Source organism: Lepisosteus platostomus, chromosome 8 (assembly GCF_059453375.1).
Source record: "Lepisosteus platostomus isolate fLepPlt1 chromosome 8, fLepPlt1.hap1, whole genome shotgun sequence".
In the NCBI taxonomy this organism is placed as follows: Eukaryota; Metazoa; Chordata; class Actinopteri; order Semionotiformes; family Lepisosteidae; genus Lepisosteus; species Lepisosteus platostomus.
Genome location: NC_142618.1, coordinates 232,316 through 256,050, shown reverse-complemented (window position 1 = coordinate 256,050; position 23,735 = coordinate 232,316). Strand labels below are relative to the sequence as shown.

The window sequence follows — 23,735 nt, the reverse complement described above, 5'->3', positions numbered from 1 at the left end:
ATGGAACTACTTCAACATTACTTGAAGCATTAAACCCGGTTTTCCTTGGGGGCGCCTGTGATCTCAGTACTAACGAGAGCCAGTCTTGCGCAGCTTCAAGGTGGGAAAAGAAGGTAAGGTCACTGTACCTCTAATCTCTGAACCCTGCCTTTGAAAAACATGAACAGGGAGGAGTTGGGGTACACCGCTTCTTTCTTCTGAAGGATGGCTTTTGCCTCTGCTAGTCCTGCCTGCGTGTCTGTCCCATCCAGGGCGAAGAAGGGTCGCACCACTGTGTGGTACCACAGCAGAGCCAACCTGAAGGACAAGGACAGGGGCAGCTCAGAGACCACTTCACAGCCTCTGCAACTCACTGAGGAAGACACTGAGACCTGCAACATCGCCTGCTGATGGTAGGACTCTCATACACAGCTTATGGGCTAAAGCAAAGAACTGTGAAAAATTGTGGGTTTTTTTTCCCCCATGAACTCCGCATTTTTTAAAATGTGAATACAGGTTCATTGACCACTTGCATTGTGGGTAATGAATACCATCTGGTTACCTCCCAGGTAAAGTATCTTGAAGTTACGTCACATATACAGGGCCTTGCGAAATTATTCACGATGTCCTGCCGTGTTGGAACACAAACATATAAACATTTTTAAAGTATTTTAATCAAAAGCTGAATGCTGAAACTGACTATTTATAGAGTTAAATGTCGAATTTGTAACTCCAAAAAATAAGACATCAAATTAAAGGGGTGAACACTTTTGCAAGGAACTGTATACACAGTATAAATTGTATTTTTTTTCCCACTTGCCCGTGACTGTGCTTCAGCAAAGCAAGGCCATCATGCCAAGAGAGAATGAGAATGCGCTCTGAAATGCCACAGAATGAATATGCTCCCGGCAAACACATCCTGTACTAGAGTTGACATAATCTGGGTAAGGCACAAGACTTTCCATCACTGTCGAGTTCTTACTTACACAAGCAAGAAAGATGTTGACAGAAAAATGTTAGCTATACTATTTGCATAACTAATAAGCCTTCACTGTGTACTGCTGACTCTGAGGAGGGCACTACTGTATTTAAGGTGTGTTCATTGTGCACTACATACAGTATAAGCTTTCCAAATATTGGTGTGCATGAGGACCTCGCCATGGAGCTCAAAATATGAAAGAGGCACACATTGATGGAAGCAGATTAAATAAATCCAATAATGCAGCCATGGACCTGTATATATACTGTAGATATGGAATCAGGAAATTAACAGTGGTGGGTTTTATCTAAATGTGTTTCTTATACTGATACAGAAGGCAGGTTATAATAGTAGACAACCATTAGATTTGTTTGTGCAATAAACTGATTAGCTAGATGGTGAAGAATTCAATGGCTGTACTGAATTGATTGCCTGTGTGGTAGAGCTTATGAATTATCACTTGATTACTTCAGACCTTTTTGGGCAAAATTTACCATGAAGTATTTTTAACTATCTTAACTTAACAGCAAAAATAATCTCTTTAGAGAAGGAACCAAATGTGTTGGGAAGATATACAGTACAATTTCTCTCAAAATGATCTTTTTGTCCACCAACCAGCTAAAAGATGGGTTGTAAGAATGCAGGCTATTTTTTTAAACTAGATATAAATGACCAGAAAACATATGTAATGTATACAGTTACATGTTTCTCAATGGTTTCAATATACAGCATGATAACAGGGATATTCTTACAGATTGCACAAATATTCATGCAATATCAGAAATGCACACAGTAGAAAGAATAAGAAGAATTGTTTTGGACGATGAGTTAAGTTTGTATTAACCACATGGCCAAAGCTCTTCGGATGACTTCTGTGTCTCATTTCCATACACTAAAAGTGATTATTTAAAAACTATTTTTATTGTTTACTCAGATCAAGATAGAGCAATCATTTTACTTAATAAATAAAAACAATAGCACAAGGCTTCTACTCCTCAGCTGTGATAACAATACACAGAAGATGATCAATGGGAATTGTTTTTGTTTTATTCCATTTTTACATGATTAATGTGTCAGTGTATGACTTGTTCATTTTACCAAGTTATATTATTATATTATATATTATATTCATGTTAAAAGTATACACATACATTGTTATGTTAGAAAAGTATTATCGTGGGAGGAATTTCATTTCTGATGGTACCTGAGGTTCAAGTCATCTTGCCTGAGATACTTAAGGCTGTTACTAGGAGAAAGGGGACTTAAGAAATTTTCCAGTTCAATCTTGCCAGCCGTAGCCTTTAAACTACAAAAGGATTATCTGTTGTTTTCCACGACGCAAAGCAAAGGCTTCAGCTCACCAGCCTAAATCAGTTTAAATCTTTGTCAGGAGCTGGACAGGGAAACAAAGAACAGAGCCGTGCAGTTTCTGTATTTGCAAAACTGCCCCACATTTCCTTCCTACTAGATCACTGTGGTAATGTGTGGGATCACATGCTGGGATAAGACTATGGGTGGGGATTACATTCCAGCCTCAGTCTCCTGTCCACGTTGGTACAAGACTCTACATTCCATTCCACTGTTCTCAGTCATGTTATTTGCGATGATTGCTAGACACGATGCATTTGCTCCTTAATGTGCCAGTACTAAATAATTCAGGTGGGTAGCTGCGTCAGCATGCATAGGCTGCAAAGGTACAAGTAATAGGTTTATTCCATGCTGAAAAAAAAGAAGAAAGAAAACACAACGTTTCGGCCGTGGAGCCTTCTTCAGGTGACACCTGAAAAGTGTTTTCTTTCTTTTTTTCAGCATGGAATAAACCTATTACTTGTACCTTTGCAGTATTAAATAACGCTTGTTATTTAATAGTGGTTTTATGAATGAGGTACAAAAGTGGCAATGTAGAAATGCGGGGTGATTTTTAAGAAGAGTCCCCTGCGGATAATGCACTGCAAGATAAAGAAATCCCCCCAGTGCAACAGATAACCACATTCAGCTGCAGACACTTTATAAGAAAACCGATTACCCCATGCAGTACAATACACCTACTCACGTAGCGAGAGGGGCCTTCATGTCCTTACTTTCACTTGCGTACATGAGAGAAGACAGGCCCTGCAGCCGATCTCCGGGGAAGCCCAGCAGGTTGATGATTTTAAGCAAGTGAGGCGGCACCATAGAGATGCACAAGTGGAAGAGCCCGTATCCAAAGCTCACGGAGCCCTTCAGTCGGCTCAGGGATTCTGCCGAAAGCCCCTCCTGGGACAGAGTGTTGTCATTGGCCTGATCTGAGGGCAGGGATCCCTGGGAAGTCCTCTTCTGACACGAGTCCTGGAGCAGGCTGATGTCGCTGTAACACTTGTTGTAGATCTTCCAGGCCTTTCGAAGGATCCAGCCCCCTTTAATATAAGCTACAAAAAAGAAATATATAATTTTCCTCTGTACCACAACTAGGAACTAAGAAAATGGATTTACTTAGCAGCCATGTACTGTAATTATGAAGCTGCTGCTGTAGAAATAGCCTATAAATAAAAAATGGAAAACACAGAGCTAGGAGAAATTAACACTTAGGTGTTTATGTCGACACATCATTTGCATCTTCTAGACAATGTGGGGAAAGCAATTAAAAGAGAAAATAAAATGCAAGGATACATCGTTAAAAGCATCAAATTGTAAATTGTAAATTGTATAAGGCACTAGAAAGGCCCCATTTAGAATCCTGAAGACACTTTTGGTCTTCATGTTATAGAAAAAACAAATGCTGCACTGGAATCAGTGCAGTGACAATCCACCAGAGACATGCCAGGGCTCGAGGCAATGCCCTACCCTGCCAGGCTGAAGGAACTGAACCTTTTTAGACCTGGACAGAGACGATTGAGAAGGGACCTGCTGCGGGTATTGAAATGCCTCAAAGTCAATGACAAAGCCGACCCAACAGATTTCCTCTGAAAGAGCGGTGAAGCTCGAACCAGCGGGCACAGGTGGACACTATGCCCACGGGCTGGAGGAGTGTGAAACAAGCTGCCTGGCCATGTGGTTAAAGCTGATGCCCTGGTGTCTTTCAAAAAATAGTTGCAAGAGGTCCAGGTGCTAAAGGTGATAAAGATCTGCGTGGACCAACAGGGTTCAGTGTTGCAGTACATCTTCAACCTGAGCCTGAGATTAGAAAGGGTTCCGGTGCTCTGGAAGACATCTTGCCTGGTGCCAGTACCCAAAAAGGGGCACTCTAAAGCCTTGAATGACTACAGACCAGAGGCACTGACATCACACCTAACGAAAACTCAGGAAAGGCTTGTATAGGACCACCTCTGAACCCTGGTGAGTACAGCACTGGACCCCCTGCAGTTCGCCTACTTGGGAGTGGAGGATGCAGTCATCTATCTGCTACACAGAGCTAACTCTCACCTGGAGAAGATGGAGAGCATTGTGAGAGTTATGCTCTTTGACTTCTCCAGTGACTTTAACACCATCCATCCACCTTTACTGAGAGATAAACTAAGGGCGGCGTAGGTGGACACTCCCCTGGCATCCTGGATTACAGACTATCTGACCTGCAGGCCACAGTATGCACATCTACAGAGCTGTGTGTCCGAACAGGCTGTGAGCAGTACTGGGGCTCCACAGGGGGCTGTCCTTGCTCCATTCCTGTTCACCTTTTACACCTCTGACTTCAGGTACAACTCTGAGGCATGTCATCTGCAGAAGTTTTCAGATGACTCTGCAATTGTGGTGTGTATTAGAGAGGGGAGGGAGGAGGAGGAATATAGGATCTTGATTACCAACTTTGTGGAGTGGTGTCATCTTAACCATCTCCAGCTAAACACCAGCAAGACCAAAGAAATGGTTCTGGACTTTCGAAGGAATAAGTCTCTGCTGAACCCTGTTTCCATCCAGGGTGAGGACATAATAATAATAATAATAATAATAATAATAATAATAATAATAATTGCTTACACTTATATAGCGCTTTTCTGGACACTCCACTCAAAGGTAATGGGGCCTCCCCCTCCACCACCACCAGTGTGCAGCCCCACCTGGATGATGCGACGGCAGCCATAGTGCGCCAGAACGCTCACTACACATCAGCTATCAGTGGGGAGGAGAGCAGAGTAATGAAGCCAATTCATAGACGGGGATTATTAGGAGGCCATGATTGGTAAGGGCCAATGGGAAATTTGGCCAGGACGCCGGGGTTTCACCCCTACTCTTTTCGAGAAACGCCCTGGGATTTTTAATGACCACAGAGAGTAAGGACCTCGGTTTTACATCTCATCCAAAGGACAGCACCTGTTTACAGTATAGTGTCTCCGTCACTATACTGGGGCATTAGGACCCACATGGACCGCAGGGTGAGCGCCCCCTGCTGGCCCCACTAACACCTCTTCCAGCAGCAACCTTAGTTTTTCCCAGGAGGTCTCCCATCCAGGTACTGATCCAGCCAGTTGTGAGTTGCAGGGTGATATGGCTGCTGGCCATATACATAGAGGGGGTGCAGTCCTACAAGTACTTAGGGGTACACCTGGATGATAAGATGGAGTGGTCTGGTAACACTGATGCCCTGTACAAGAAAGGTAAGAGCCGTCTCTTTTCTTAGGAGGCTCAGGTCCTTTGGTGTGTGTGGAACATTGCTACACATTTGTTATGAATCAGTGGTGGCAGCGGCCATCTTCTACGCTGTTGTGTGCTGGGGCAGCAGCATCATGACAAGAGATGCAAATAGGCTCAATAAACTTCAAATCAAGAAGGCTGGCTCTGTGTTGGGGCTGAGCCTTGACCCCCTGAAGGTGGTGGCTGAGAGTAGAATGCTGACCAAGCTCACAGCCATCATGAACAATGCCTCTCATCCGCTTCATGGGACAGTTATTGGGCTGTGGAGCACTTTTAGCAACAGACTGCTCCAGCTACGGTGTTCAAGGGAACGTTTCCGCAGGTCTTTCCTCCCGGCAGCTGTCAGGGTGTATAACGCTGCCCTTGGCTAGGACTGTTGGTTCTTCATTTGCTCGTCTATGGACAGCATGTTGCTCCATTGTACTTTTTGGACACTCAATCTGTATATACCTTTGCACATTTTGCACATATTTTATTGCTTTTACAGTGACTATGATCATATTTTGCACACACCTATGTATTTATTTTCATTTATTTATTTTATTTCATATTTATTTTGTATTACTGTACATATTCTAATTTTTTTGTCTATCCTGATCCCTTCAGGATAAATAAAGTCTTATCTACCTATCTATTTAATTAAGCACTAACTACCAAACGGGCCTGATGAGCTGAATAGCCTCCTCTCGTTTGTAAATGTTCTTATGTTCTAACAGGGTGCATCACTTCTGTTTGTCAAGCAACGTTTATTTCAAACATTCGGAGTCTGTCAAGGGACACAGAGCAGCACAATGTGCAGTCCTTCATGGAGACTTCCAAAGATTAGAAACGTGTGTCAGTAATTACTCTTTAGTAGTTTGGGTTTTTAAGCAATAAATTGAAAAAAAATCAGCAAACCTGAGAGCTCTTGTTTGACAAAGGAGAGAACGGCCAGGTACACCTGGCAGTCTGCTACAATAATCTGTCTCTGAAGGCGATCAACCACTGAGGAAGTGGATCTCTGGGAGTCAGTCTGGAAAAGCAAAGGTATGGTCATGACCAGGGACGCTGCAGTGGATGTACTGCATGTGTGTAGTACAAGGAACAATTACGCAGGTACATCAAGGCAGCAATGGATGACAACAAAGCCAAATGAAATAGTAAGAACTAGAACTAGTATACAGATAGCATGAAAATACTGTAGATGAGTCATTTAAACACCCTCCTGAAATCCTCTCTGGGCTCGTGAGTGTCTAGTGATGGCACAGCACATACATCCATTGCTTCAGATCATAAAACCTACACAACAGTGATGAACATTTGTCAATGAGAAGTTTAGAACTTCAAGACTGTTGCCGTTAGTAACTGAGTACCAGTTCTCTGACAGAAATGTCCCAAGGAACTGTAGAGACAACACAGGGGAAACAGTGCTTAACAATGCACTGAATAAGCACACCCATCCTCAAAAGTAGGGAAAGACTGTTGAAGGTGTCCATGCTGTCCAGCCACTGTACAGAGATCCATCACATCCTGGAACAGCAATTAACTAAAGAGACTTAATTAAATCTTCCACAATGTCTATTTTATTAAAGGTGCAAATGCTAATCACATTATTATCATTGGCAGAAGGCTTACATGTCATTTGTAACTCTAAAGGAACTGGTTTCACTCCTTGGGTTACAGACCAATGTTGTTGTTTGTCTGGGTAACAGTCAACAGCTCCAACTCACATTCCGCTTGATCTTGTTCTTGATTGTCTCAATGACTCCGGTATCGTCACTCTCACACAACTTCTCTGTCGTCTTCAGGTCTTCACAGGCCATGTGCATCTTCTCCTCCTCAAAGGTCATCATGGCATTCTTCAAATATAAACACACATACTGTACAGAGCAGCAGATAGCCATTTCTACCACAGCTACTGTACATAGACTTTTGTGATCAAAAGCATACACTGCCCTCTATATAGTATCATACCACCCCATCAAAGCTTACAAAATAAAACCCTCTTTTTCAATCATGTTTGAATATGTACACATGCTACAGAAAGCCAGGAAATCTTTCCAACTGAGAAATTGAGCTGATACAGCAGGACATACTTTTTCCATGTTTGATAAAATCCACAGGAAAGAGCTCTCAATTTCAGCCTGGGCTTCAAAGATAACAAAGCAGCTCTTTTTATCTGATACACTCAGATATAAACATTTTTGAAAGACCACCTTGAGAAAATGCATAGTTAGGACCTGCTTTCATTTTTCTGTTCAAGCCTGCATAAATCGTGTTTGTATAAATCAGTATTTACAAATATTAGAGGAGTGGGATTAGAATCTTATCAATAAATAAGAACAGTCATTTGTAAACTAGATGTATTGACACAACGTTCAATAACCCAGGTCATGTCAGACACAGGTAACTGCACAAATTAAAAACACAGATTACAAAAAAGGAAAATCTGACAGAAGATGGGCAAGTACAGTATTACTATTATTACTAGTAATAATACTAGTAATCATAGTATTGCAACAGCCAAGGCCAGCAGCTGAGGTGCCCAGACACTCAGCTAGGCAAAGCTCTGGGGTCCCAAGTAGAAGACATCTGAGCACTTAATTTGTATTGTTTAAAAAAGAAATGACTTATAAACAAATTACACACACTGTATGAAATCAACATTGCAGAAAAAACAGAACTGTAAGAAAACAGCTATAAATATACTGTAACAACCCATCTAAATGAGCCATTTAACTTTTACTGTTTATGTAAAAGCAGCTTTGTGCGGATTATTTTAATTGATTCACTTAAGTGAACAGAAGCTCAAAATTAAGTCGATAAATTGCAAAGCTAAAAGCCCATGCTCACTTGTTCTGAAACCTTACATTTATTCAGTGGAAGATACCTTTTATCATTTTTCAAAAAAACACAAATAGTGTCAATTTAAAAATGTCAGGATACAGTAGTTCCCACAGCGCATGTTAAAATCCTAATCCAAGGGCTCATTCACTAAATATATTTTATGCAGTGCATACAAAGTGACGGAAGGTAATTTTCACATGGCTTAAATCCTAATATTCACAAATATGGCCTGTCTTCAGCATGCAAAACAATGTGAATCAGGATTGAATTTTTTTACCTGTCTTAGACAAAATTACATTATTATTGAGATGGATCTTGTGTCTCCTTGCTAAAAAAAATATTCTGGAAGAGAGATACCTTACGATGGTTCACCTGCAATGTTAACGCATAAGATGGAGAAAAGGTCTGTCAAAAGTGCAGTCAAATAGCTAAAGTGGTCACAAGCTACAGCTGTGCAAAGACTTGGTTAAGAATAATCTTGCACATTTGGTGTGTTAAAATTACAAAACAAGAATTATACACCATTATCAAAATAAACTTACAATGCAAGCAAATTATAAAATTAACAATTACAGCCACTGCAGCCAGAGAATACTGAACATAACTCAGGCTTAGAAATTAGAAGCATGTCTTTGTAATAAAATAATAACCAGGTTAAACAGTCCCTGTTCCTGCCTTCTACAGACACAGAGTTTGTCCTATAACTGATATATAAACATTAGGAAAAAGAGGGATCCTGGGTCTTACAAAATAAAAGGATCTGTATTGGATACTAAACAAATATTGACCTACTGTGTTTCCCTATTCAAAACAGTGCATCACTCAACAGGAAACCTTCCCTAGCTTATGGATTCCATGAGAAAAATCAGTATTTCCCCAAATGCAAGGTAATAAATTCCTTACTTAAAGCCAGGAGGAGAGTCTGGTCTTTTTAGTGCTCAACCTGGACTGATTTTGGTCTCCTACCAGAAGCGTCTTTTTGAAGTAGGTTTCTCTCTCACAAAACCTCTTCTCACGACCCTTCTCACGACCCTTCTCCTGAGCATGAGTGCCAGTCTTTGAAAATGATATGACTGTTTTCATCAAGCTTTTTTCTGCTCCACTCTCACACTTTAAGAGAAAAATTGAAGCATTTCTTATGTTAATGAAGGGAATAGTAATAGTAAGAACTGGTTAACGAACTATATGTGCCTCCAGGTTGTGCTCCTGCTAATGAAGGTGTTTATGGTGTCTTCAGTGTCCAATCAATCAGAATCTCTGTGAATATGGGGCATGGATGAGCATTGTCTTTTTCTCATCAGACCGTATCATTACACATACGTTCTGTAGGTCTTCAGACACATTCATTCTTTCAAAACCTTTCAATCATATGACAAAACTCGGCCCATCCATTCTTGATAAATGCATTTCCTTTTGTATTCCCATTTTATCATTAAATATGAGCCAATTTAATGTTGAAATATCCAGTCTTTCTTAGGTTTTGCTGTACTTGTGCTGCATTCCTCGACACCATTAAGATCACTATGACTGTCATAAGTCTAATAAGGTACAGATACAGGGCCTTGTATCAGTGGGGCTGGTTTCCCAAATTCTTCAAATTCAGATTTCTGACACTTTAAGATTCCTGAGATGTACAGCTCCTGTTAGGTTCACCAATGGATGCGACGGCAGCCATAGTGCGCCAGAACGCTCACCACACATCAGCTATCAGAGGGGAGGAGAGCAGAGTAATGAAGCCAATTCATAGAGGGGGATTATTAGGAGGCCATGATTGGTAAGGACCAATGGGAAATTTGGCCAGGACGCCGGGGTTACATCCCTACTCTTTTCGAGAAACGCCCTGGGATTTTTAATAACCACAGAGACTCAGGACTTCCGAAGGACGGCGCCTGTTTACAGTATAGTGTCCCCATCACTACACTGGGGCATTAGAACCCACATGGACTGCAGGGTGAGCGCTCCCTGCTGGCCCCACTAACACCTCTTCCAGCAGCAACCTTAGTTTTTCCCAGGAGGTCTCCCCAGCCAGGTACTGACCAGGCTCACACCTGCTTAGCTTCAGTGGGTTGAAAATAATAATGCAAAGGAACAAGTAATAGGTTTATTCCATGCAGAAAAAAAAGAAGAAAGAGAACACAACGTTTCGGCCATGGAGCCTTCTTCATGTGTCACTAGAAAATAATAATACCTCCTTGATGGGACACCCATACGGAGAGACTCTTACTAATTCTCCTATGAATAGTGCAATGAAAAACGTAATTTCTGTTTTTTATAAATAATTGTCATAGTTCACAGTTTTTAAAAATTCACTGCTGCCTCTGAACAGCTTTGGATTTTTATTGATTTAAAAAAATGACAGCCACAAAAATAACACAGATCATCATAACTTAAAGATAAGGTGTGTTATTATAGGTCTGGGATAGGTTTATTATTTTAGTGCTCTCCCCCAGTGTGGCAGTTTTGGTCAGGGTTTTTATATTACCAATAACATATGAAAGAAAAAATCTGAATTAAAACTATTCCATTCATTTGCGATGAGCAGGTGAACACAAAATAGACTGTGTGACAGAACCTTAGCAAGTGAAACCCTTATTGAAGTGAAATAAATCTAGATTTGTCCGCTCCTTATAATTTGAAAACAGTGCTGAGAAAACGTTGTCGACCCCCCAGATTGTGAATCTCAGGTTGTATTCTTATATAGTTTAGAACTAAAATGTATTAACATCTTCACAAATGTTTTAAAAAGAGATTAAGATAATCTAGTTGAATGTGTAACAACAACAACTGATCGACCTGTAAATATCCTCTTATAGATAAGAATGCGATCCTTTAATTTTCAGAAACTGGTGGCACCTTCTTGAGCACCAATGACTTCTACTAGAGATTTACTGTAACTGTTTATTAATCTCTCGCATTGGCTTTTAGGAATTTTGGTCCTTTCTTCCTTATAGAATTTCTTCCAGTTGATGAAATTTTGCCATCTATAACATATCAATGCAGTTTAGGTCCAGGCTTTGGCCGATCCAAAATGCAAGATCTCTTTCTCGCTAGCCATTCTGTTGTAGATCTGCGTGCATGTTTAGTATCATTGTCTTGCTGCATGGTCTACTTTCAACTCGGCATCAGCTGACTGACTGATGGCCTGGCATTTTTCTCTGTTGAAACAATGCCAAATTTGTGGTAAACAGCCTGGATCCTCAGGCCGCAACGCAGCCCCAAACCGCGATACTTACTTCGTTTGAACAGTTTCCAGTCTTTTTCCTCTTTCCACAGGTTCGTCTTTCACATTCATCTGACACAGGATGGATGGAACCACAAATGTTTGGAAATGGTTTTGCATCCCTCTCTATACTGATGACCATCAGCTAATCTTTTACTGAGGTCCTTTGAAGTCTCTTTTGATTGTGACATGACGTTTCCAAGATACTGTATGATGAGAGTGTCTGAACATTATATATGACAGGCTGCCCAAACTCAGTCCTTGCTTACTTGTTTCCCAATTAACCACCCGATTCTAATTTCACGCTTAATTGGGCTACATAAACTAGGGGTTGCCTTATTACTTCACATACACTGTTTTGTAACTATTCATTTATGTCATAAACCATTATGTCTCAAAAAGCATTGAATTGGTAAATATAAACTCAATGCTGAGAAGAGAAGAAAAGAAACACAATGTTTTGGCTGTGAGGCCTTAGCAGTAGAAATGTCTTGTTTCCTTTCTACTCTTTTCAGCATGGAATAAACCTTTACTTGTTCCTTTGCAGCCTACGCATGCTGACGCAGCTACCTACTTGAACTAATATAAACTCAAAACCAGTTTCAATTAAAGAAGCATATTACAGCTTGAAATGTTCATTTCCGTGATTATTTTGGTGATGTTTTTTTTTCTTTGCACTTTAGCACACATGAATTCCAATAAGGCTTTCATAAATATCGCAAGGTATTGGATCTTTAATTCAAAGAACACAATATGTATTTGAATTGTAGCATATTAATTTGTAAATGAGTAACAAATCCAATTTCTTTGAGGCAAAGCAAAGATCAAATTGGCAAGCATATTCTAAGCATACCCTTAAGGAAACACAAATCAATACCGATGCTACAATCATCATGACTAAATATTAATATTCATTCCCCACTGTACTTATTAGAACAAAGTGCTCGATTTTCTCCTTGATACCTCAATTGCTTTCACCAGCAGACAACATCCATCATATACGTGCTTCCCTAAATGGCAGCACCCTTGTGAGTAAGCAACAGCCATCCATTCACAGCAAATTCAGTTAAATGCTCAGTTTAATCAGCATCCTTCTGGTACGGAACACAGAGGCAAGCGGTGTTCATTCGCAAATGTTTTAAAAAAAAGTGATATCAAACACTTTTTCCATGCTTTGAACCATTTGACATTCCATTCATATTAAAACCTGTAACTTACAACTAATAACGACATCTGACAGAAACAACAAACAATCCACACAATTAAAAAAAAAATACAGGAACATCATGAGAGTGAAAAAAGGAACTACCCCACAGTGAAAATGTATTATTTTTAATAATTTGCTTTCGATTTATAAATAAACCAGCTGAGGAGTAACATTTTCTCAAATTCATTTTTCAGCATTTGTCATCTACTAAGAAATTTTGTTCTCACTGTTCAATTAATTCATTTTACCTTTTGCAGGGTACAGTTCCAGTTTATGAAAAGAATTATTTCTCAACAGTTTTCAGATCTAATCCCCAAAGATGAGTTTCAGAATATTTTAAAAGCAGTCTACTGCTTTAGAAATCAAAATTGTTGTTATATTAACTCTGTATTGTACAGTAATGAATTGCTGTACAGGGCTATCATTTATTCCCTCCAATGTTCTGGAGTCCATGGTGCTCAGGAACAGATTAATAAGGTTGTCACTACTGAGGGCCATTAGTGACGCAAGTCCTTATTGGAAAAATGGGCACCCTAAACAAGCAGGCTGCTTTAGGACTTAAATGTTTCTAGACTGGATATGTAAACGTGAAGAAACATTTTTGGGGGAAAAAGGCAGAATAGACGTCAGTGTGAGCCGGAGATATGCAGCGTGGAGGAAACTGCAACACTATAGATGACAATACAGGTTAATGGAGATATTTTACAATATTTAAACAACATACAGAAAAAGCAAACATATAATGAAGTGCTTTTTAAAATGTACAGAGATACTGTACATGTTACATACATGCATGTCTACATTAAAATTGACAGCATCTAAGGTACAGAAATGAGAATGACAAATTCCTCCTGGAGCCCCTCAAACGTTACATGTAAAGGACTGCACTCCAGCAGGCTGTCATCTCAAAAACCTACTTTTCTCTGCAAGCACCTCTGAGCTAAAAAAAGCTGTAGTGTGTCCAGTTGCTGATGTATTGTACAGTGGAGTAGTACTGACACAGGCCTTTAAAAAATGCTGCAAATGAGAAAAAGACAGTAGTGAAAGCTGAAAAGCAATGTGTGTTTTCAGCTACCCTTGCCCCAAAACATTATCATGTGAGGGAATGTACCGTCACAATATACTCGATATATATTATTAATAGTGGTTCTTTGATGCTTATGAATATTTGTTATTGACTGAAAATCTGACCACCGTATGTCAGATTTATCAGAAAAAAATATATAATGGGAAACAAGTATTAGTTTTTCTCTCTTTTTAAAGACATAAGTATATGCCATGATGCATATACTTGCTTCAGAAAAATCAAATGAAACACATTGTTACATAGACCTATTAAAAAATTAAAGACCATAATACACTAGATTGTGCGTGAGAAATCCATCTGAATTTTGTAATGAAATTTAACCACTATACTCTTCTTGGTAATAAGCTTAAATCTGATTTTCTTGTCATCTTTGATAAGGCCTTTGATAAAACAGAAAAAAGAAAAAACAAATTCGTAAAATGCTCTTTGTTATGCTGTTTGTAAATGTGCTCTTTGCAATTAAATCTGTGTAATTATTTTTATTATTGTTTTGATCTCCATAAAAATGCATATTGCAAACTGAAATAATGTCTTAGGGCAATTAAGATTCTAAAGTATTTTAAAAACCTCCTTGATATGTTTTGCCTGCGTGAAAAGACATGACATTGAAGTATACGCCTTGAGAAAAAACACGAATGATTTTTTCCAGTAAAGTGCACAGTAGCAATGGCATATGAGTACACAGAAAAAAAGGTCTGAGTCATTACCTATCTCTGCACGGAATTTATTTACAGAAAAAAGGGTTGTGACCTTGTATTGGATAAAGCGGTTAGAAAATGGATGGGTGGAAGAACAGGTAAGAACAGACTATAAAGATATCGGTGTATAATACAGCCTGTCCAATAAGGTGGTTCTCTACAGATATAAATATGACAGATGGCCACGCTGTGAATGACACGTTTCTTGGGAACCTTATTCGTAAAGAAAAGTGCAACTCAGTGAGACGTGACTCGGGGGTGCAAGAGGAGTCTGGGAGTCTTGAGGATGCCGGAGAAAGGCCACAAGACGGACGGGAAATCCGAAATCCTCCTCATGTCTAACTCGGCAGCCTCACCAGGGGGAAAGGGTGGGTGTTGGGAGCCAGGTGTCGAGGACCATATGGATATTGGTGGCGCTGATGGGCCAGTGATGCCTCAAGTGTTGTTGCAGTTCACAGCCCTGATCAAGATGCCCACTTCACACAAGCCCCAGGCAGTTACCCCATCATTCAGGTCATTCAGGGCTAATGTGTGGGGCTGCAAACAGATTTGAGTGGACCTGTGACTGAGAGGGGGGGGCTAGGAGCAGGAGGAGATGGAACAATGCCTCAGCACACCTGGCCATGCTAGGGATGCCACGTCCTGAAAGAGACCTGGACAGGTGGCTTCCCAGGGGGAGAGAGTCGAGAGAGCTTGTCAAGAAGGCATGAAGAGCCCCAGTCACGACAGCAGCATGAGGAGACCCCCTGGATGGAGAAAGCGAGGTTGGAGGACAGACTGCAGCAGTCAGCCAGGACGCCAGGGACTGGGCACAGTGAAGGAAGACCACTGCATCGGGTCTCTCCCCCTTCTCCTCGAAACCGGACCAGGAGAAACCTGGTAGAGGGGGCAACACATGTTCAGGATGCCCTCCTGGACTGCTCTAGGAGCAAGCCGTGGGATGTGATCTGTCTAGTGCGTCAGTGCTCATAGGAAGCCTGTGTACAGGTAAGTCCTTGTGTGTTAGGGAAGACCACTGTAAAAAAAATGGGATATTGCATATGATCTTTGTCTTGTCTGGTCTGAGGAAGCACTGGCGATTCTGAGAGATTAAAAGAACCTGCGGCAAGGAAGTCAGGGGCCTTGAACACTTTAGAATTGTTAGGAGGTGCAGCTGTGAACAAGGCAGGAAGAATCCTTGTTTGAGGGGTCACTTGTCTGTGACCTAGGATGACCTTGGTTGCCATGAGAATGCTGGAGCAAGGCTGGAAGACGGATGGGAAATCTGGACTATCTTTCAAACTGAGGTGGCAGATATTGTGCTACAGGGTGGCTAACCATGCATATAGAAAAAGCGCAGTTTAAAAAGGCAATGATAACATATGATGAAGTTATCAGAGTTCCTGACCTTTCTGTTTTATGCTTAACAAATGAGCTGATGTTGTTAAACTGACCAAATCTGCTCAGTTATGAAAAGAAAATCAATGAAAACTCCATCAGGAGAGACATAAGGAGGACCATAAAAAGCAGGCTATTGAAATTAGCAGGCACACTCAGTCTCTCCACCCTGACATGGGACAAGTGAGGAGCACAAACTGGAATATGTAAATGACCTGCTAAAATGTGTCATCCTGGCTTGATGTTGATTATAAAAGGCACTTCAGTAAATGAAAGCTTTGGCTCGTTTGTTGATTTGACATCAGACACCACTGCTCTAATTGGTGAGGAAAAAAACAAAGACAGAACTCATGTATTTTTGACATTTCCATTTTGTCAAAATCCATTTGATGTCTTTTTCAAAGTTTTTTTCTAAACGGTGTGTGTAGATATCAGGCGTAAGTAGAAAATGGTTAAGTAGGTGGCTGTGTCAGCATGCGTAGGCTGCAAAGGAGCAAGTAAAGGTTTATTCCATTTGAAAAGAGAAGAAAGGAAACAACATTTTGGTTGTGGAGCTTTCTTTGGCCTTCTGACACCCAAAGAAGGCTCCACAGTCAAAACGTTGCATTTCCTTTCTTCTCTTTTCAGTTGGAATAAACCTTTACTTGTTCTAGAAGTAGAAAACGTTTACAATCTGTATTTTTAAGAACACATATAGTACAAGAGAAGAGGCCATTTGGTCCATTTAGCCATTAATGATTTAATGATTAGTCATAGTACTGGAAAACAAAGTACAGATTTACGTTGAGAATAAAAAAATCTATTTTATGCTTTAAAAGCTCTTCTGGGCTCCAAGCCCACACTTCCACAACTAGCATCACATCTGTCAAGGTGTCCCAGAGGGTTTGAAATGTTTTTTAGAAGTCCAGTTACAGTAACGACTACTATTCACTGCTGCAGGAAAAAACTGTAGCATGTTCTTAACAAAACACAATATAAAGACCACTTCTGAATCTGACACCACAAAATAAAGATGGTGAAGTAGCATTAAAAAAAAATATTCTATCAACAGACTTTTTTATCCTTTTTATATTTTATTTAATTTGGTAAAATCTGATACGATCCCTGTAGATCTGTTTCAGCATTGCACTCCTGCTCTTGAGAGACTTGCAGAAAGGGCATCAGAACAGCTCAGACAAACTACAATCCATGAAAACTGTGGAATGTCCTACCCGTACAACCTCTGGGCACCCGTCGCAGAAATATCAGCCTTAACCTCTGACGCACGAGGCCAAGTTCTGCTGGCACTGGATCTTCTGGTTGTTTTTTTGTGCCAGCTGCTTTACTTTATCTGGATGTAAAGACTGCCCATTTCAATGTGGTGGGACTCCACCACAACAATAACTTTACAAACAAAATGGAAAAAAGGTCTGGACCACACTGCACGGAGCAGACACAATGATACCCTCACTGCTTTAGCCACAGATTTCCATGGTACGAAATACTAGAGACACTGGTAGCGTCTCGTATCTTCTCTTGCTGTACCACACTATGCTGTCCTACGGCACTGCCGGAGAGCAACAGCTCTGACTCAAGGAGCACCTGTGGATGACTGTTGTGGAACAACAGTGAAAAGCTGGATGAATGTTTGCTTTTTTTATTTTTTGAGAAGAACATTTTGAAGCCAGCTGTAAGCTGTAACAAGGTTGCTATTTATCTGGCTTTTCACCCTGTGAATCAAACCAATGAAATACTGGAGACCAGAACTGCTGAAAAAGAAAACATTTTCTGCTACTTGTTATCTGAATCATTGAAGCAACATGACAGTTTGGAAAAGTATTTAAGCAAATTAAGCATAGAAGAACAAGAGAACCCACCCTCCATATAAAGAATATTAGCTAAAACTGAGAAAGAAGCTCATCTACCAGTGTGAATGTTTTACCAATAATAATAATATTATTTTAGAATTACTAAGGTCTGTTGTTGATCGATTATAATGTATGCATCAGAAAGATTAAACAGAACTAGACATGCAAGAAAGCATAACAACAACAATAATAACAATAACAAAAACAACAATAATAATAAATTACCTGGAGTAGACTAAATTTACAAAAAGGTTACAGGAAACCGTGCAGTAACATCTACATTTCAATTCCAGGATACATTATGTAATACTAAGATCATAAGTTAAATTATGTAATGTAAACAAAAATAGTTAAAACATTTATTTGTGACAAAGGGCATTAACTACACCTGAACAGACTTCTGTATTATGCAGTGTTGCAGAGTTCCTGAATCACGTGGCACAAATAATAAATAATTCCACAATCAGTCAAGGCAGAATTTCCTGTCAGGAAATTATTTTAATCATTTTTATAAAAGAATATTAACACTGGATATAAGATGTCTGTCAAAAAAAGATTAAGATCTATGTGCATATGTGTTCCATATTTTAAACTACTGGAAGTTAATCCAAACAATGTACAGTACAGGATGGTATCAAGCATTTCCTGCAACCATAAAATTAAAAGGTATTTTAGCCACTTACCAAAAAACTGACAAAACTTGCTCCAAAACTCATTAATGGGCTGTGGTTCCTATAAGGAAAAAAAAGAGGGGAGAGAGTTTTAAAATCATGATGAGGTAGACAGGAGCTCTTTACAGGATACTGTATTTGTTCTTCATCCATCGAAAGCCTCAAGACCAGTGGCTGGATACCAGATGACCGAATGTTGTAACAACACTTGATTCATGTTCTCCCACTTCTATCAGCATGTCTGTGTGAGCTCTGCAAAGACCCTGCCTCCTTCACAACCAGCCCCTCACTGCCATAGTGCTCATTGAGCAACATTACAAAGACAAACCGGTTAGGAGGAAACTAAACACTATCAAACCATTAATTCCTTCATCTTCCAGGTGGAGAAAACACTTGTTCCCAGCCTGCACCTAATAAAAAAAGCTTTTTGCGTCAGGAATCACAGATTTTTCTCTTTAAACTAGGCTGACGGGAAGCAGAAATCTCACTTACTGTATGTGCAGCAGCATTCTAAAGTGATATTCAACTTTGAAAAAGAAATTAAAAAATCACTAACATAGTGTTTATTACTGGTTAAAAAGCTAAGGTAGAGAAATGATTTTTTTTTTATATATATACTCATTGACTCTCTGTCCTGCGTTCAATAATGCCAAGTGTTCTGCAGTCCGGCTGCATGGGAAGAGCCCAGCTAGCATGCAGTCAGCCTGCATCAGCAGACTGTAGAACTCACTGCAGTGATAGAAACCACGAGTACAGTAAGCAGATATGACAAGGAACCTGGCCTTAAGTCCCTTATTCAACATTAACCTGGGGTTGAGCCGGTTGAGCCTCTCTGGGAACGTGAGCTAGGCCATCTTACACAAACGGCGGAATATAAAATACTCTGCAGTTTTACCCATCCTTTTTTTTTTTTAGAGAGATAACAGCAAAAAGACCATGACAGAAAGGTTTTAGCAGGCGCACCAGAGGGCTAAGGTGTGCCAGCTAAGGGCAGATGCCTGCAGGGGCTCCATAATCTGGACGCACTGCTCAGCTCACGTAACCGGCGCCAAGAGTTTCTGCAGAAAATCGAGCTGCCTCCAGGATTTAGAGCTCAGAATGCAAGGACAGAACAGGGTCGGACGTCTGTGGCAGGATTTGTGTTTCAAATTGTGTGCATCAGCGTGAAATTCAGTGCTGCGCTGAACGATGTATCCCACAGGCAACGAACAGTATACAAAACTACACACAGCACTTGTCTCTAGACTTCGGTGTCTTAGCCTTACCTAGTAGTTTCTAGCAGGCATGGTTAGCTAGTGTCCATACTAGACACTCCAATAAAAGAAATACATGCTCTATTGTAAAGGTGTGAACCTAGCTTTGAAAAAAAAACGCCTCAGAGGTCAGAAAAGCACTACAGAAGAAAAGGACAATTTTCAAAAGCAGAACTTTGATCCAACGGAACAAATAACATATTTCATCAATAGAATTTGAGAGGAGTTATTTTATGTGCTCTATTGAGGGCAAAATACAGATAAACATGGCCTTATGAATAATTTCCATATAAATGGTGCGGCAAACGAGAATGAACCATGACCCCAAAACCCCAGCGATAACGAAATGCGATCATAAAGCCAGCCCCAGAAACCCATCAGGCCAGAGTCCATCACCGTTTCTGCAAAATGAATCATAAAACGAATCCACCACGTTTAGGGTGAAACACCAGTCTTAACATTTTTCCCTTTCGTTATAAATAATGTTAAAATACCGCCCTGTCTCAAACTGTCCTGGCAAAATACGAGTCACACTGGCACCCAGATGGGTGGTCAGAGGGTTCCCTTGTTTTAATCAGATGGTTACCTCCTGAAAACAGTACTGTACACCATTATATAGTATTTACAGTATTTATACAGCTGAGTGAACTACAAGTTCAAGTGCAAAGTAATTTTCTCATGGAAATGACAGCAGTGCCTACGGATAGGAAATAAACCCACAGTCATTTGGAACGGTGCAAGTAGAATGTAGCAATATATAAATAAAGAAGAGCATTATATGTCCATATATAATATATCTTCATCCATTTACCAACAGAGTTGCAGGTGAGCTCTTATATCTGGCACAAGGCAAGGTACACCCTGGACACAGGGAACACACAGGCACACACACTCATACCAATTGTCCCGAAGCCAATTAACCTACCAGCATGTCTTTGAACTGTGGGAGGAAACTGAAGTACCCAGAGGAAACCCACATGAACACAGGGAGAACATACAAACTCCACACAGACAGCACCCAAGGTCCGGAATAAAACCCAGGTCCCCAGCACTGCTGACCCCTGTGCCACCACGCCACTTACTATATAATACAGTAGGTAATGCAAAGTATTTCTTTGAATTGTAAATTTGATATAAAATATATGGTAGTATAGTACTGTAGCTGTATAGGTTTGGCATAAATCTTCTGAATAATCTTAGAAGGTTTCACACGTGCATAACTGTTGTATTCTTTCAGAACATGAGGCCCCATTAAGCTGCTCCCTGTAAGCAGCTTTTCTCACTCTGCACAATAGCCCATTTCCATGGGAAAAGTGTCAAAGAGACATTCAATGGGAAAACGCTCAATAATAGCCTGTACAAGGCACAAAACTTTCTGTACACATTCTTGACGGGATATTTATATAGAATAACCTCTGAAAGAGCTGGCCCTGGTGAAGGGTGCACCTTTTAACACATAAAACCGTTTGTTAAGTTGTGCTTAAAATTACAACAAGCAAAAACTCCCAATTCTAGTAAAAGTTTATGATGTCCATGACAGTAAGTAACACACAAGTGCAATTCTGCTTGATTACATTTAGAGCAGCAATTTCTCCTGAACAGAAATTTAGCCACAGCACAGTATGTGGCCCAGCCTTCAAGGGAATCAGTTATGCAGTGACATTTAAAATGGCAAAAGGGAATTAGCAGCCTTTTAGTATATTTAATGAAATTTGCATTTCAGGTTGGATTAAGCGGCCAGACCACAGAATCTGAGGCGTTTGTGATGGTGGCACTGACGTGGCTTCACAGCACATTGGCATTTATTTTTTTTTTAATTGAAATTTGATAAAGGTGCCAAACCTGTTTAGCCACATTGCTGTCCTTGCCAGAGGTAACAAATGATTAGATCATAAGCATGAACAACCATAAACAGAAAAAGCCAAGTGCACCAACTGTAAACACTTTCCTAAAGCACAACAATTTATGTTTTGATAAGATTACACTTTACTAAAAATCACATCTATTGTATTTAATTCCGATAGTAAACATTGGATATTCAAAGAGTGGTCTTATTATAGCAGAATATTTTTTAAGAACAGTTTTCAAAGGCTTGCAGTCTTCAGTACAATAACTGTAGTGAGTGCACTGTGGTTTGTAGTCTCCAAATAACTCTCAAGAATCGTATCATGACGGCAGAGCTGCTGGCAATCCAGACTCAGTGATCAGCCAGGATAAAGCCTCTGATCTAAGAGACTCTTCAGCTGCTAATGGTTATATGCAATGGAGATCTAACTGGGTAATTGATCAGCCTGAGTGATCAAGGCATGTCTTCTCTCACTGGCAGGTCAATTAATCAATCAGAGTCCCTGAGAACAGCACACATCAGCCATGCAAATGGATAAATTTGCATTCATATTTTTAGTTCACTATAAAGATTAACATTTTTTTCTGATAGCATCTTGCCTGTTTATCCCTTCATATAGTTTGGTGTTCAATTTACTTTATATTTAATTTTTTCTAAATATTTTCCATTTTTCGTGTACTGTATCTAGTTCCAAATTTGTAATTCCTATTATGTGGTAAGCATACTGAGATTTAACATTTGGGCTGCAACACCCAGCACTACAGACCTGGGTAAAGGATGGTTCCTAGAGATGGTGATAAAGTAACTTCACGAGTCAAAGACACCTCGGTTGCACAGCAAAGATCAAAGCAAAGGCATGCAAAAAAACAAAATACAGGGTCCAGAGCTTGACTTGTTCTTTTGAAGAAACAAAGTTAATTCAGAGTTCTATCTTTTCAATTTGTTAATATGTGGAAAATATCAAGCAGCACGCATTCATTTCAGAAACATGCTTCAAAATAAAAGTGGAAAACATAATTGCCGTTCAATTATATAAATAGCAGAGAACAGAAGACACACTCCATGAGAGTAGTTTCGAGAGGAGTTAACCACATGCAGAAAAACAAACTGTCCCTTTCACTGGTTTTATAATTTTTATTGGTTTTAATCAGCAAGTAGTATTTCATAGCTTTATCTGAAGTAGAATGATTTTTTACCAGTAACACTAGCAACACTTTAAGAGATAGTGTTGCCACCTTGAAGCCTGATCTCAGAAGTTATGCATGTTATACACACAACCTACTCCAAATATATAGACAAATATATAGCAGGTTGCATGTGGTTAGCATTGCTGACTCACAGGACTGGAACCCTGGTTTCAACTCTGGACCTGGGGTGCTGTCTGTGTGGAGTTTTTATGTTTGTGTCGGTTTCCATTGGGTGCTTCTGTTTCCTCCCACAGTCCAGAAACATGCAGGTACTGTAGGTTAATTGGCTTCTGATAAACCGGTCCTGGACTGAGTGTGTGTGTTTGTGTCTGTTTTCCATGCGATGGACTGGCGTCCTGTCCAGGGTGTACCCTGCCTTGTGCGTGTTGCTTGGTTCCCCAGAGACCCTGAATTGGATGAAGTATGAAATAAACAAAGCATGGATGGATGAAAGTAAAAAAGGAAAAATCACTGCTGCCTAAGTATTCAAACCCTTTGCAGAGGCAAACAAATTAATTCAGGTGTACGAAATCACTTTAACCTTAGTTTAGAGGCCTCTGTGTGCTATAATAGATAGAGGATCACATTATTACAGAAGAAATACATTTGTCTGGGTAAGGTCCTTCAGTCAGGTAGTGAATCTCAAGCAAGGATTCAACAATGAAAACCAAGCAGCTATCAAAAAAACTCAAAGAGACATAGCTACAGAAAGTCACAGACCAGGAGAGGGGTACAAAACTATTTTGAAGATCCCTAATGTGTTTTTGGAGCCTGGTGAAGACAGTCACACAGAGGTGGAAGGCCCTCTGACACTGCCTAGATCAGGCTGTCCCTTCAAACTGAGAAGCCAGGAGAAAACTTCATAGAGATGCTACCATGAGGCCAACAGCAGCTTGGAAAGAGCTACAGAGTTCAACGGCTGAGATGGGAGAAAATGGGCAGGAGTCAACCAT

General features: G+C 40.2%; 1 protein-coding gene across 1 annotated transcript in view; it reads right to left on the bottom strand.

Moving 5' to 3' along the window:
• The window catches only part of ttc39c (tetratricopeptide repeat domain 39C), a 49,347-nt gene that overhangs the window by 14,702 nt on the left and 10,910 nt on the right, over positions 1-23,735 (bottom strand). The window contains exons 2-6 of the mRNA XM_088641978.1: positions 18,509-18,557; positions 7,273-7,401; positions 6,461-6,575; positions 3,012-3,366; positions 129-297 (exon numbers count right to left, since the gene is read on the bottom strand). Of these exons, the coding sequence (XP_088498104.1) occupies positions 129-297; positions 3,012-3,366; positions 6,461-6,575; positions 7,273-7,401; positions 18,509-18,557 (817 nt within the window). The remainder of the gene's footprint in view (positions 1-128; positions 298-3,011; positions 3,367-6,460; positions 6,576-7,272; positions 7,402-18,508; positions 18,558-23,735) is intronic.